This window comes from Wyeomyia smithii, chromosome 2, assembly GCF_029784165.1.
Source record: "Wyeomyia smithii strain HCP4-BCI-WySm-NY-G18 chromosome 2, ASM2978416v1, whole genome shotgun sequence".
In the NCBI taxonomy this organism is placed as follows: Eukaryota; Metazoa; Arthropoda; class Insecta; order Diptera; family Culicidae; genus Wyeomyia; species Wyeomyia smithii.
In genome coordinates, this window is record NC_073695.1 from 268,470,270 (window position 1) to 268,487,093 (window position 16,824).

General features: G+C 37.9%; 1 protein-coding gene across 1 annotated transcript; it reads right to left on the reverse strand.

Annotated features, from left to right (window-relative positions):
• Positions 1 to 745: 745 nt before the first annotated feature.
• On the reverse strand, positions 746 to 14,962 carry LOC129720595 (putative uncharacterized protein DDB_G0282499). The gene is made up of 3 exons (XM_055672084.1): positions 13,973 to 14,962; positions 1,132 to 1,461; positions 746 to 1,072 (listed from the first exon to the last, which is right to left on the reverse strand). The coding sequence occupies exons 1-3, from the start codon at positions 14,960 to 14,962 to the stop codon at positions 746 to 748; spliced, it is 1,647 nt and encodes a 548-aa protein (XP_055528059.1).
• Positions 14,963 to 16,824: the final 1,862 nt, after the last annotated feature.

Consider the following 16,824-nt stretch of genomic DNA (forward strand, 5'->3'; position numbering starts at 1 on the left):
TGTCTTTTATCGCATTCGTGCTACTGTACGAAAAATTTGCCAATTCTAGATAAACATTTCAAAAGGTCCTATCTGCTTTTATCGTTTTTCCGGAGCGTCTTTTTATTTTGGTAATGGTTCAGTTTTAGTAACTTTCCCAAGCGTGGTTTTCGTTCAGAAGGCTAGAGTGATCCCTCCACTATCAACTCGTGCAAATAACAAGGTATAAAAGGTGTTTAATAAGTTATGGTGATTGAATGAAAGTGATCGATCAAAAAATCGATCAAAGCAGATAGAACCTTTTGAAATGTTTCTCTAGAAGTTACTGAAAAATGACGAAATAACAAAATAAAATAAATAAAGTTCAACCTGATGTTTGACACGCGAAGAACGATAATCAAAGCAAACCGATTTTGACACATTTTTTTTTTATTTTGACACATACGTGTGAATGTGTTGGTGTCTTCAAAACTGCACTCTGTTTCTTGCGTGGACTGTCCGGCACAGAAAAGGGTAGTCCGGGATAGTCCGGAAAATGTAAAAAAACAGTGATAGGACAAAGTGTAGTCCGCGGGGTAGCTACACCGCAAAAACGAAAACGACATTAGTTTCTGGGCTTCGTTCTTGATGGGGATCGGGAACGGGGGATGGGCTGTGTAAAGTGGTTCCCATTATCGATGTTGTTTGTAGCTGACTGTTGTGTGTTGTGCTTCCGTTTATTGTTGCTGTTGTTTAGTTCTGCGATGGGAAAACCGAAGAAAGGTGGTTATTCGATGCCGTTGGTTTCCGCTGTGTCCATTTCGTTGGTGTCTTCTGTATTGTGTGATGTCGATGCCGCTGCAGATTCTGAGGATATGACATTCTCCGAGCCGTGCTCGCCCACTGGCGTCTCGGTTGGGAATTCGGTCGAGGAGATGGAAATTTGACTAGCAATTGAAACGGCGGACTTGGATCTATCCTGTTGTGTTTTTTTGTCGACAGTTTTGTTGGTTTTACTGCGCCTAGCTCGCTTGATTTCGGTGAAATCCACGTAGGGATCGAAGCTGTTTTCCGCCGAGTTTCCAGCGTCAGCGCTGCTTACGGTGTTGGAGTTCTTGACGACGTCCGCGAGAGTAAGGCGGCCATGTTTGGGTAAAGTGTAATTTCGGTTACAGTGTTTTCACGTATCTCCGTATCGATATGTACGTAAGATAGGATCGGTTTGGAGAGGATCATTCGCAAAATACGAACGCCGTTGGGTACGCCAGGTCTCTTCTCGCACAGAGTGAATTCATCCTTTGTACCAGTTGATGGTTGGTAATTTTCGGTCGAATGAATCCTAACCTCAATTGTGCCGTCCTTCATGGATAGAGGAATGCTGTAGGGTTTTCCGTTGTGTTCCAGCTCGTGTTGCATGATGTGGCTCTGGACCATGTTCTGGGCTATCTCGGGGGATTCAGTTCCAACGTAGACACGGCCGTTGATGATTTGGTGTTGTTTGACCTGGGTCGGGAGAAAATTCAGTTTCTGCACAAAAATTCAGAGATGTCGGTGCCTGTTTGGGACTGTCTTGAAGTTGATGACAGAGAGGTCATTTCGTGGTCAGCAGTGTTCCGTTAGCGGAAACGATGATGTAAAAACTTGCACGACGGACGGTGTCTGCGAAATATCGAAAAATAAAACACAATCGGAGCTGTTTGCCACGTGCGTCCAAAACCAGAGCTGTCAAAGTACTGACGCTCCCATACTAGTAAGTACTAGGGAACCTGTATGTTAGAGAATCGCCAATGCACTCACTGTTAAGGCAACTGTCAACATCAAAACAGATGACGGCAACGCAAAATTATACAGCTCGCCCGTTTTGATGTTGACAGTTGCCTTAACGGCGAGTGTCTCGACGTCTCTCTGGTGTATAGGCTGACTAGTAAGTACCATGCTTTGTGTTCTACTTCATATCCTCTGTACGATCTAATCTAGTACTCTGGATAATTTCGTTGGTCCTTTAAACATCGAGATACAGTCATAATCCGATATTAGGCAACCTCGATATAACGTAACTCGATATAGGGGAACTGCTCCATTATTCATATCAGCCCGTATATTCATCTCATTCAACATGTAAACACAATTGAATACAGGAAAAACGCATATTTTCTTAAACTAATCTGCTAATCCATGAAATGGATTCTTCTTAGCTCACTTTAGATTCCTCATAAAGTATAATCCTCAAAAACTCACTTAAAAGCACTAAATTTGATATTATAGTCGGGCATCAGAACTCGAAAACTCATTTAATTCAATCACCTACCTCAAAAAACAAAATCCGCGCATCGTTCTATACGGCTACAACGGGACTCGTTCTGCAACCAACCAGTTTTTTCATCATTAGCGGACCACTTTTCATTTTTATCACTAAACAAAATCGCTCACTACACTAAGAATACCTTAATCTTTGAAATGTTCATATCAAATTTCCTAAAACAAGCTTGAATTAGCAGAAATATATGAGATGAATTTCTGCAATTCCTAAATTTCAATTGTATGTATTTTCATCTGTTTTCACTGTGTTGAAGAAAATCAAGAGTTGCCAAATCAGTTTCTGTTAATACGAAAAAATCATACTGAAAATGTTGAATTATTCCGACATAATTGAAATAAATCTACAGCACTGTAGTGGTTACCTAGGTTACCAATTTTTCACGTAAACAACTGCAGCGGATATCTAGGTAACCTACTACGACGGGCTGCGGCTACGTTCATTCATGATAATGTGATTCATTCATGATTGACAGTGAGATGGATATAGGGGCATTATGAGATGAATAATTAAGCAGTGATTCAAGTTTTGAAATGGATATGGAAGCGTTGTAAAAAATGGTTTGTTCTACAAAATTCAGGATAAATTTAGCTAATTTTACTAAATATACAATGCTAAACGATTCCATAGGAGTACGTAAGCATATTTAGCTTATTTGTTCAATGATTTCGTGAAAATTTGGTGTTTAATCCGTGCATTCATCGTGAATATCGGCTTAATGAGATGAATAATGGAGCAGTTCTACTAACGTAACTTTTCAGAATTTCTTAAGTTTAAAGTAGAACAATTATTTTTGGGGTGTATGTTCCGAATAAATGTTTTTAGTAAGTTTTACTAGTATGTAAGTACCGTAAAATGGGGTAAAATAGATATTTTTTGACGTAGGACTACGTCTAACCGCACTATATCGAGATACATTCTGCGGAAACTAAAACCAAGGTGTAACGATGGAATGAAAGATTTCAAACGGTAATGCTGATGTAACCACATGATGGATTACAATAATCAATATGTCGTTGGATTGATAAAATGCTGGACAATTTTGTGATTCCTCAGTTATTATTATCATTTCATTGTTTAACTGTGAAAATTGGATAAAAGTTTCAAGGTCGAATTTTCACGAACGATGTACCAATCACATGCGAGCACCCCTGACACAGACTTCATGAATAGACACCAACTGCTTGCTGTGACAACCTGTATAGCAATGGCAAAAAAAAATTGACAGAATCTCCCCGTCCCAATAGGTCAACTAACGTTTGCTTCTAAGAACCTAGACAATATTGATGTCTTGAAGGTGAAGCTTTTTCGGAAAGTTCGTAACCACCTCCACTATCAGACAGATTTACGTTCTGCTGTCAGAATGTTATTAAAACTGATGTCTTGATGGATAACATGCTGGCACAGGCAACAGCACTGCACCGAGCAATGTAGAGCGCTGATCACTCGTCGTCTATCAGTGCAGTAGAACTCGATATTCATTTGTGTGCAGCCAAGCCAAGTGAAGACTACATTGCCGTTGTCGACGCACAGTGGGGCGTGTTGGGTTAACGCGTAGGTATCGTTTTGCGATCTGGAACACAATCGAATTGCCGTTTGAATTGTCTTCTTCTTCTTCTTCTTGTTTCGTATATGTAGTAGCAAATATCAGAATTCAATATGATTATTCGGGTGCCGCAAATACGCTGCGCCACCGAGGATAGCAAAATTCTGTACGTGTCGGTAGAGGCAGATAGCAGGGTATATAAATTAAGTTCATTGTACAGATAAAATGCGTTGTTTATTTTTGAACTCTACACTTTGTTTTTCTCATGTCCATTTTAAATTTTTTGTGAATATACATTTTTGTTCAAAAACTGTAATTTTTTATTGTTTTTTTTTCCACGAACTTGTAACTGAAGGAAAATTTTATTATGTGACATCTTTGCCGCTTGGTGAGCAGAGAGTGAGCCATCTTTCACAAGACAAATAAATATTGTTTAATTTCTGCTAAATCGTACTCAATTTAGGTCTGTATAGAAGCTTGCCTTTTCGCCTATTGAAGAAAATTGACTGTATTAGAATGAAAGGTATTCATCAATGTTGAAGAGAATATTTTTTCTTCTAAAATAGTGTGCTGCAAATAAATAATCAAAACACAGACCCCGTTTGATTTTGCCAAACACGACATAGCAGAATTTTCCAAAAATGAACGGTTCTCTTTTCATGACGTTTTTTCATAGATATTTCCACCAATGAACAAGTTTTAGTTCCAAGTCGTTTGAGGTGTCGCTTGATGAATTGAGGCTGATGACCTAGATACTCGATATTACTACCTAAGTAATCAGAGGCTTAGTATTGCTTAGATCATGTTCATTATACATATTACCGGCACATGTTCCGGTCATGTTCCAGGATCCGTTTTACCGATTACGGTCATTCGCTTCGGCAACATAAAGAACCAAAATACCTTTCTTTTGGAGGATGTTGAGCTTAAGTTTGTTAAAATAATCAAGAAGACTAAAAAATGTGCTTAGACATAATCGCTCGTTTCGGCACATGTGTGCCAAAATCGAACCGTGCCAAAAGTAAAAAAAAGCTCAAATCAAACAGAGCCTCAAAGGGAAATATAAAACTATTGTAGTCCTACGTCAACTATGCGGTCGTATCCCGGATACCACCCTCCTACTATTTTTCAATGTTTTGTGACTGGTTATGTTTGCCTACAAAAATTGTCTTAAAAGGACTTAAGATAGGCTTATATATACTGGTAGGTGAAGGGAATTTTTTTTTTGCGCACCTGTGATTACCCATCAAGAATTTTGCATCAATGATAGAATATTTTTTTCCGTGCTTCGGTATAACGTAACTCTTTATAACATAACGAAAATAGAAATAAAGTTGCCTTATATCGAGGTATGTCTGTACTAGTAAGTATCAGGCTTTGTGCCCTACTTCATATCCTCTGCGCGATATTATCTGAGCAGTTTCACGAAAAATGTCCCAGTTTTAATATTTTTTTTTCAATTGTTATTTTTGATTTGGCAGAAACTCAGAAACTATTGCAGTGGTGTATTTGCGTCCGTTTGGCGGCAACTTAAGAATGGGAAGTTTTAACTTTTTCTCAGTGTTTTTGTTTTTCGCAGTTATGAAAGAATTTCACACATGAACAGAGGAGTCATAATATAATTAATGGTGATGAAATAAGTCAAAATAAAGTCAGAATTAGAAAGATTTTATTTGCACCTTTTTGGTTACATAAAAGCTTCTAAAGTAAATTGAAAGTTCCTTAAGTTTCGTGAAGAGGAAAATATAGGCCATTTTTTATACTTGTTAGCCAATCGAAGGCTTTCTGTTTCGCTCGCAATTCTCTCGTATCATCCATGGGGCAACTCGTTTTCTAGCTGTCATTCTAGGGCAGAGGACGAAGCAAACTACGCTGACAATCCAAAAGCCCAGAAAAACCACACCCACCATCCCACAGTATTTGCAGCTTTCGGTTTCGGTTCCTTTCTGGAGTGTTGTGGTTTTGTGGTCAATTTCAAGATCACTTGAGTAACAAAGGCTTATTTTGGTCCACATTTGATCATTAGCATCATGGGAGCATATCGCCCTCTTCATACAACGAACGAAAGTACCTGACCAACTACTCTCACCGTTTCTATACCGATTAAAATTATGATTTAGTAAGAAGATTTGTCCTCTTTCACTGATTCTGTTTCCACGTAGCTCTTTTTCCTGACATTGTGTAAAATTGTCACGTACCAGGTATCGTCTGTCGAAGCTAGTGGAATCCTTAGAAAGTTCATTTCCACAGCAGCCATGTATATATATTCAAATTCAAAAGATAAACTCATCGCCTCACCCTGTAAACGAATTCTAAAATAGCCGCTCCTATTCGAATGACTCTTCAAATTTTCGAATGCACATCCACAATAACAGCGCCTGTCGCCTGAAAGCATTCCAATGTCACCATTTTTGCAACCGTAACAATAAAACTGGGGGCACTCCGCGCCTCCATGGCTGGAGTGACCGAATAAGCCTCCGTAACTAATTGAAAAGCAATGTCTAGAATGTGTTTCTACAAGCTAGTATTACGTGAAGGTTAGAAAATTTAAAAGCTATCAAGAACGCATAACGTAGGTTTTTTATTGACACTTTCAGTTAGCGTTACGACAGGTGTGTGTATGGCTGCGTGTGTGTCGAAAGTGTTAAATGTCACAGAACAGAGCAGCAAAATGTCTATATCATACTTGTGATGTGCGAGAGGGGGTCCAAAGGGGGTTGATCGATATACTCGATAAATTAGAATTCAGTTACTTAATATTCAAACGTCTCAGATCGTGTAGAGTTAAGCTAGATTTCGTATACAAAAACCATAAAAAGATACAAGGAGACATCCTCTTTTGATGAATGATTTTGGGCAGCATTAAGAGACAATATTTCGAAGTCCCCAAGGAGTGTGTTGAAAAATAAAAATGGGTGGCCAGCAAGCTCCACAGATCTGAATCCAACGGACTGTTTTGTTTGTTGCCTACTTTTTTGCTGGTCGAATCGAAAGTCTGTCTGCCTGTGGGACCGAAATTTTGTGACATTGCCTGGGCTGAGGAAAAAGCTTCGAATGGGGACTTTTTTAAGAAGGAAAATCTTTTGAGACTTACTGCTAAACAAAATTCGAAAGGCAATTTCCATTCGCACGCTACTGTTTATGTCACGCGATAAACAACAATTCAAATGTTCTCGAATTGACCATCGACTGAACTACGCAACGGTATTGCACGGTAAACGTTATCGCTAATGATAGCAGGAAAACACTTAATTTTTTACGTCCATTTTTTTATTCTCTGTCTTCATATTTCTCCCAAACTCATATTTTTACTACAACGCATCCCATATTTAGAGTATTTTACTAATAAAATTTTTCTACACACTCTCTCTTCAATATTCTCACAGTTCACTTTTTATCACCGCACATCCCAAAACACTGCAGTATACCTAGACTGACAACAGATCATTCAAAAAGTTCGTGATACTGATCAAAAAATAATAATCTTACAGCACTTAACAAGATTTACGTGTCCACAAATACAACGTTTGTGAGCTTTATGTACCCGGAAACTCTTGAATAATGAGAACAATGTTACATATATTTATATGAACTTTCTTTAACTTTGCTAAAACTAGATCTAGTTTAATCGAACACGTTTTAAAATGCCAAAAGCTTGTTTAATTTACCTGGAGTACAATTAACTGAAAATTAAGTGAGCAAAGTATGAGCTATTTATATATTTATACTTTATACATCTTCTTCTATATCTATAAATGTGAATGTCTGTCTGTCTGTCTGTTCCCTATAAACTCAAAAACTACTGGACTGATTACCGTGAAAATTTGTTCGTAGGGGTTTTCGAGCACGAGGAGTAATCTTAAAATATTTGGTTTGTTCTATCTCATAAGCGTAGGCAAGGGGGGAGGGTGGTAGATTGGTGGTTTATGACCGTGAAAACATCCTCCCCGACAACCGTGCAAACTTATACTGTATATGTTTTTTAGTCTGAGATGTATTTTTGCGAAGTTACTGTTTGATGCTAGAACTCCTTTATCTCTGAGGCGATGAAAGGACAAGGTGGGAAAAGGGTGGGGGGGGGGGGGGGTGAACGATGTTAACCTTCGATGATTTTCAATCTGCTGGATCGATCAGCATCATTCCGGTATTAGAGTCTATTGTAGCTGTTGTATTTCATCGACTTTGAATTTCATATATTCCATTAGCGTGGCAAGCGGGGGGGGGGGGTTAAATTAACTATCTGTAAGCTTCTTAACACCTAACCTGCTCACCGTGCCAATCTCGATTGGTGGGTGTGTTTCTATAACATTGGTTTTTCTGTATCCCAGTGGCGTAGTAAGGGGGGAATGTACTAATTTTATTTTTTGTAAATTATTAAAATGCACGTTGTGAAAATTTTTATACAGGTGGTTTCGAATATGAGACGTACTTTTGTGACAACTCTGTCATCTGAGACTTTGTTATATCTCAGAAGCGTAGTTAGGGGAAAGGGTTAGCGTAGTTAGGGTTGATGCATATGGTCAATCTATATAAGTTTTTAAATCGCTTAACCGATTATTATTTAATTCGGTAGATGCAAGTCGTAAAGTTTTGTATATGTTTCAAAAACTTTAAATTATGTCTATCTTATACAGGAAGGAGAAAATCGGATATTAGGGGGTAACAACTACAAATTTGTTCATTGTAAACTCATTGTAAACGCTTCTAAACACTTAAAACGATCATTGTGTTATTCTGTTCACATATTAATCCCGTGATATTGAATTTTCTGTATTTCAGAGGTGTAGTTAAAGAGGGAGGGGGGGGGGGTGGTGAATTGCAACAATCTTCATTATTTTTTAATCGTTTAATAGTTCATCAATTTAATTTTTTGTATTGCAAATTATAGATCGTTTATTTTTATTATCATTCAATTTAATTGCAAGGTGTTTTAAATCTCAAGCTAGGGGCAAGACACTATTGAAATATTGCGAAATATTTCCAATATTTGATATTACAAAGTATTTATCGTTGCATTTTCAGGCACCCGTCTACCTGTATCACAACTCCTTGACAGCACTTTACTGTCGGAGTGATATGGATGTGACAAATGAACGATAAATATCGAAATACATCCACCAATATCGCAAATTATCAAAATATTTCTTTTAAAAATAACGTTGTTTAGCCCCTAGGTCTCAAGAGTATTTTCATGATGTTGGTTTCCAACAGATTATCTTCGTTTTCACAACAGTGAATTGGGAAATTACTTACGCGTCCATCAATATGCGGCAAAATTATAATGTTATGACGGGAACTATTGGACTATTAAAAATGTCGAAACATGTTTTGAACTCAGATTTGGAACAATTAGAACTGAGAAAAGGCCCATAGAGGCCGGAAATCGACCCAAGATGTTAAGATGACTCCGGTTTCTGGAAAACGTTCCAAAATGGTCCAATACCACCCAATATACATATTTCTTAAACTAGAACAGTGCCGAGACTGGTAACCATTGTAGACGCCATTTTGAAATTCAAGATGGCGACATCCGGTTTCAGAAAATTATCAAACATCGACTATTATGGTTTGTCACGGAACCAAAATGATACCTAGAGACCGAAACGGCTACAGACCCCATTTTGAAATTCGTCGAGTCGATCTCCAGTTTACAAAAACAGCCGGAAACGACCGAATATCATCCAACATGGGTACTTATGGGATCGACATAATGCCCAGAACCTGAAATCAACTCTAGCTACTGTTTTCGAATCCAAGATAGTGAATTCCGGTTTCCTAAAATGACCAAATACCACCCAAAATAGGCTTTTCTGTAATCGAGATGATGCACATAGACCAAAAATCGTCCACAGACGCCATTTTGAAATTCAAGGTTATAACTTACGGTTGCTAAAAAACAGCTAAAAATAGTCATTCCATAGCCGAGATGATGCCCAAAGACCGGAATTCAAATCCCGACGCACAGTGGTTTAAAAGCAGAAATTCGTGAACTTAATTATTTTGTGACGTTTGTGTACATTTTAGCCATTCGGTATGTTCTGATGACTTCTATCGTTTTTGATTTCAAATCTAATGGAATATTCGCCATTTTGTTTTTTAAGGTAAAGGTGAATTTTGAAAAAAAATTTTTTTTTACTTCAACCGATAGCGAATAAATGTGTTCCACAATGTTGTATTACTCAAAATTTTAAATTTTAATGAAGTTTGCTTAAGACAGCAAGTTGCCATGACTTCAATTTATTGAGATATGAAGAGATCTTTGGAAGTAGTACCTTAGAATTAGTTTTTTGGACTTTTCTTAAGTTTATCCACATTTTACAACATGGGTGTGTTCAGCAAAGTTTTAGATAATACTAGAACAAACAACTTTGCTCGAGACACTTATGCGTTTAGATTTTATATAAACTGTTCCGAAAATTGTAAATACGTCTTCTTTCTTGAATAAAACAAAAAATACAGGATTTTTCGGGTCATTTTATTCTGAAATATAGATAATAAGTGTTTTTTTTCCAGTTTCAATTCAAGTTGGGATTATTTTTCGTAGGATACGCAAGTTCTATAACTTTTCTCTTAACCCTACTCATAAGCTTTTGCACAGTGTGTTCTCCGACCATTTTAACCACTTTAAGCCAATCTTTTTTAAATTTTTTAACATTGTCCGCTAGTTTGACATATTTCCTCAGCTTTGCCTTGGTCAAAGCACAAAAAGTTTCAAAAGGGCGAATTTCAGGGCAGTTTGGAGGATTCATCTCCTTTGGGACACATGTGACATTATTTGTTTTATACCACCCCAGTGCATCCTTAGAGTAATGGCAGGAAGCAAGATCCGGCCAAAAGATTGGAGGATTGTTATGCTGCTTAACCATGGGTAACAACCTTTTTTGCAAACACTCTTTCACGTAAATTTCATCATTCATTGTGTCATTCGTAATGAATGGACGAGATATTTTCCCACATTCACAAATGGCCTGCCAAACCATTACCTTCTTGCCGAATTTTTCGGTGTAAATGGTTTTCACTGGTCCAGGGACATTCTTTCCCTTCGATGATGTATAAAATTGCGGTCCTGGCAGAGTCTTATAGTCCAGCCATTAAAGCCATTCTTTCCTTGGCACGCATAACGTTACTCGCCGAGGTTCCAAGCTCTCTCGCCACATCTCGTACTGATACTGAAGGATGCCGCTTGTAGTATTCCTTAACCTTTTTGACCATTGTGGGATCAACAGGCGCGGGTTTTCTACCATGTCTTGGGGCATCAGTAAATGTGCACTCTTCACAATACTTCCGCAATGCGGTTTGAACTGCTCCGACACTAATACCTTCTTCTCTGGCTAATTTTCTTATAGAAAGACCACTCACGGTGCCCCATTTGTGCACAATTCGCTTTTTTTGCTCGGGAGAAAGGCCACACATTTTCAAAATTTCGCACTAAATGTTAGAAAAAATGACAGCATCTGTTTCTTTTGGATGTAAACAACAGGACACAGCCAACGTTTGGTTGAATACTGCACGTTATTTGAAATGACGGTTGATCGTAAGTGTATTTATAATTATCGGAACGGTCTATATGTAGAAGATATTATGATTATTAAGTTAAAAAAGGCCCTTTTTCAAAATGTTATTACTAAGTAAGCTGCAAACCGCTGCACTTACAATAAGTTTCATCTAAAAGCCCAAAGTTAGGTCTTTAATAATTGTGGAGATTATCAGTTGCCGTCAGTTGCCTGAAGTTTGCGGTGGTTTTAAGTTTCTTATGATTGTTGACTCCAAAAATCAGTTTTCAGGTTTATCCTTATTTTATATTTGTTGTAGAAGATATTATGAAGATATTATGACCACTTAGGTATGTTCAGCAAAGTTTTCGATACTAGCAAAATTAGCAACTTTGCTTACGTTACCAACATGCCTCATGCTTTTCAATGGAAGATGTTATGATTTTTAGAACCCAAGCGTCTATTTAGTATCGGTACCTCCACAAAAAAACATCATTATTGCAAGCTGGAGGGCTAATGGCAGTCTCGATCAACTAGGTTCCTGGAAAACAGCCGAGAATGACCGAATACCACCCAATATGGGTGTGTCTTTAATCAGCATGACGCTCAGAGGCCAGAAATTGTCTCTAAATGCCATTTTGAAAACCAAGATGACGTCTTCTGGTTTCTGGAAAACAACCGAATATATGGATATTAGACTGGGACACGATTATATGGGAAAAAGCGATGGTGTTATTTTTTCGCTCCCATGCACTTTTCGTGTTCCTAATGGGTCCTATAACAACTGTGTAACTTTTCAGATCGATCGGTGAAACGTCCGATTTGCGCCCGATTTTTAAAGCTTCTATACGATTTTATATGGGAAAAACCACTTTTTCAAAACTTTTTCTATAGAGATGTCCAGTTGGCTCCTAAAAATATATCAATACCTGATATTTATAGGAAATTTTCCTGAGAAACTCAAAAAAAAAAAAAAGCTGTACCTGCTGGTGTTAGAGCCTTAAGATCTTCGATCGAAATACGTGATAACGCGTCCGCTACTACGTTTTCCGAGCCCTTTTTGTATATAACGTCAATCTTATATTCCTCTAGAGCCAAACGGAACTTGGTTAATCGGCTTGAAGGATCAATAAGTGTAAATAAATAAACTAATGGGCGATCTGTAAACATTTCAAATTTCCTGCCATATAAATATTTTCTGAAATGGCGTATTGCCCATACGACGCCTAATAACTCCTTCTCGATAGTGCTGTAATTCAGTTCAGCTTTATTCAAAGCCCTACTCGCAAATGCGATGGGTCTAGTGTTTTGATTACTTAATACTGCTCCTAAAGCCTTTCCCGATGCATCTGTGTGCGAGGTAAAAATATTACTCTCCGAAAAATTCGGGTAATCGAGGACTGGTGGATTCATGAAACACTCCTTCAAGTATTGAAAGGATCGTTCACACTCTTCCGTCCTTTTAAAATCTTCATTTTTTCGAGTTAATTTATTTAAAGGACTACAAAGTTTCGCAAAATCCTTAATGTGCTTACGGTAATAGTTCGCAAAAGCAACGAACCTTTTTACCTCATCTGCGTTTCGTGGACTACTCCATTGTTTTATTATTTCAATTTTTGAAGGATCGGGTTTTACTCCTTCTACAGATACCAAATGTCCTAAATACAACAATTCGGTTTTAAGAAAATTGCATTTTTGCGGATTGAGTTTTAAATTTGTTTTACGTAAACGTTCGAAAACATCTGAAAGGTTTCTATTGTGCTCTTCCAGAGTCTTTCCAAAAACAATAATATCATCTAAATAAACAAGACATCTCTCCATATTAAGGCCTGACATGGCTACGGTCATTAATCTTGAAAATGTTGAATGTTGTCATTTGATATTGTCCTCCGCTGGTACCAAAAGCGGTAATTGGTGTATCTTCTGGCTTCAGTTCACATTGGTAATATCCTTGTGAAAGATCCAAATGAGAAAAATATTTCGCTCCTGCTAGCGACTCAATCACTTCTTTCATGTTAGGAAGTGGAAACTTATTATCTTGCAATGCGTTATTCAATTTGCGGTAGTCTATGACCAACCTCCATTTTCTTTCATCCTTAACTGATTTCTTGGGAACCAGTAATAAAGGACTATTCCACTCAGAAATAGCGTTCTCAATGATATTTTCGCTCAACATTTTGTCTACTTGTCTCTGGACTTCTTCCTTGTTCTGAGAAACAAGTTTCAACAAAAGCAATCACTTCAGTTCGTGGAGGAATTATGAAATTTTCCTCAAATCGGGGGATTCTTAATGTCATTTTAGAATTTTCAAAATTTATCTTTGCTCCAAACTTTTTCAAAAAGTTGGTTCCAATTAAACCTATGACATTGGATGGTAGCTCATCCATAATGTGAAACGTAATCGGGTACATGTAGCCATTATATTCTGTAAAAGTATCTATTGTACCTAGTGTAGTGGTTACTCCATTTACACCACTTACTTCAATTATCCGTGATGTGTCAAGATATGAATTTAAATTTTTCGTTAAATGACGCTTATCGAGTAGACAGCATGAAGCTCCACTGTCCACTACTAAAAGAAAATTAGTGTTATCTATTTTGAAATTCAATCTTAGAGCTCTCTCGCCGCTAAAATTACTCACGAAAAAACTCTCTTACATTTGCTTCTGCTCGGGGTTGTTGCTCTTGTGGTTCCTCCGCCACATTTGCATTTCGTCTCTGGGGATTATTATTATTGTTGAGGTTGTTGTTATTCCGAGGAGCATTGTTTCCATTGTTATTGTTGTTATTATTATTTTGGTAGTTATTATTAGGATAGTTATTATTAAGATTGTTGTGGTTATTGTTGAAGTTACGTAGATTGCTTCGATTATTATAATTGTATCCTTGATTGTTATTAAAATATCCAGGGTTGTGGTTATCGTAACCATGGTTGTTATTGCAATAACCTTGGTTATAATTTCGTTGATTATTGTTATTATGACGATAACCACGGTTATTATTATTGAATCTGCGGCCTCCTCTACGGCCTGGGTTTCGGTTACTAAAATGATTACTGAAATGGGGAACTCTGTTTCCCTGAGCCCAAAATGCCGGCTCCGTCGATGATTGAGGTTGAACCTCCAATGCATCAGAAATAGCCAAAGTCAAAGTCTTTGGATTTCTGGACTTTACTAAATAAGCTGCCGATTTGTCTCTTAAACCATTTATAAAGGTGTGTACGGCTATAGGCTCCACCACTGGCCTAGCGGAAGCTTCGGTAGTAAATGGGGGGCCTTTGGAAACCCATGCAGCTGCCAGTTTCGTGGCTAGTTTTTCAATTTCACTGCCGAATTCGATAACAGTTCTACCACTCCTCTGCTTTAACGATCGCAATTCAACCTCCACCGCTATGGGGGTGAGCTGGACAGCAAACTTCTCTTTAAGTGTGGCTTTCGCTACCGCAAGGGTTTGAACTCCTTCGAGGGATCCGCGTGCAGCGCCCACTAATCGGGATTTGAGAAAGGTAATAAAGCTGACTTCCGGTACTTCCGGGTCATCAGCTCGTAGGACATCCACGTTGTCCAACCAAGACTGGAGAGAAGCAGCATCCCCGTCGTATTTATCAACGACTCGGATAGCCACTCCCAAATCAATTTTATGAGCCATTGTGATCGTTTTTTGGCTTATTTCGCTTAAATTACTTTCTTTGTCGTCGTCTTCGTCTCCTATGTCTCTTGGGTCGTTTTCTGTAAACGTTAAATTTAAGTCTCCCTTTAACAAGGTCAAACACTCAATGGCTATTGTTTTTAATTTTTTGTATCTTTTTCTAATGACAATATAGTCGGCGGTTCCTTCAGCGGTTACTGTTATCTGCTTGATTTCTCGTAATAGATCGTATACCGCTTTAATCTTTTTATGCCTAGTCGGCGCTGTCAAATTCTTAAATTTTTTTTAAACTAGCTAGCAACTTGTTTAGAGTGTCACCAGCTTCAAAAATTTTTTCCATTTAGCATTAAAGCATAGGTTGTATGTTACGTAGTTATTTATTTATTTATTTATATATATATATATATATATATATATATATATATATATATATATATATATATATATATATATATATATATATATATATATATATATCTCTTTCAGACAGGAATAGAATACTTATATTCTTGTTGTTACCTAAAAGGTATACTCTCCTTTAGTCTAAAACGAGTTGGTCCATTGTATATTTCAGTGATTTCCCATATTATTCCACAACAGCACTGTATCTATTTCATCGTATAGCGCTGCCAGAGCGTTGAAAGTTGTCGTTGGTGCGCTATATCCGATGGCTGCATTTGTAGCTAGGTGGTACAGGTGTTCCGAAAGTTTCAAGTATGCTTCGGCCTCTTCCGGCATAAATGATCGTTGTTTGATATGGTCGTACAAAGTGTCTCTTAATTGCGTTAGATGATGACGGCAATATTGCACAAGGAATGCACTAGAAATTGCGGCTCTATGGGATTGTGGCCTCTTCTAGTGGTGCATTTGGTCTTTTCTGGTTCATTCGAGGAACCTGGAATCTTCTGATCGCCTCATCGTTAACTTTACGTTGCACAATTCCACTGACTGATACTGCTCATTTTCTACTGCTCTTCGGGTTATGGTTCACTGTTTTGAACATTTTACATTTGTATATCTTTGTTGCACAATTTCAAACACTTCATAACTGGGTTCAAAGTTTTCAGTAAAGCGACGCCGAACCGATACACCATCATAGGATCGCCTCCTGGCAGGATCGCCATGAAATGTTAGTGGTTGTATATATGTGTTTATGTGGGTTTCGGTTATTAAAAGAGAACTCGAACCTCTCGAGTTTACGGTCGATTCAATAATGCTTTATTATTTCTATTTCTTAGCCTATACAGGCCGCACGATCGCAGATCGATACGTGACCTTTAATGCTGTGCTCAGCATAATCGCCGTCGCCCGTTCCTCGCGCGGGTGGCGTGATAGCGTTTATGCTGATCACAGTGTTTACACTACTTAAGTTTATATTACTTTCTTTTGCTTATCTTAAAAGGGGCCGTATCCACCACACTCATCAATGGTTTGATCGTTGGTGAGACCTTTCAATGCGACCTTAAACGGCTTGGCGCCTCTAGTGTCAAATTTTTTTTAGAGGTTATTTTTCCTCTACATTATACCGGTTCCTTAATGCGCATGCTTTGTGGAAATACGATTGAAGGTCACAAGCGCTTCCATTTTTAGTGACATATTTTATATCCAAAGTGAACTAAAGACAAACTGCTAGGTGAACAAAACTCGGCTATTTTATCACAAACATCGCAGCGCAACCCGGAAAGCCTTGGAAACCACTAACAGTGTTGTCAACCGCAGGCAGAACGCGAGAACGCGGTTACAGTGCCACTTATATTTATTCCGGTTGCCTGAGTAACGGCACACTGCAGTAGCTATAAACAAGTAAGTGCATAGGGAAGAGATAGGTACATCCTATATAAGCAAATTCGTTTGATTTATCA

What these genes read in the sequence shown, in the direction of transcription:
- LOC129720595 (XM_055672084.1), bottom strand. Translation starts at nt 14,962, where the DNA reads ATGGCTCATAAAATTGATTTGGGAGTGGCTATCCGAGTCGTTGATAAA. An exon ending in AACCCCGAGCAGAAGCAAAT is followed by an intron (nt 1,462 to 13,972) that starts GTAAGAGAGTTT and finishes CTCCCGACCCAG; the next exon opens with GTCAAACAACACCAAATCAT. An exon ending in CGGAGATACGTGAAAACACT is followed by an intron (nt 1,073 to 1,131) that starts GTAACCGAAATT and finishes GACGTCGTCAAG; the next exon opens with AACTCCAACACCGTAAGCAG.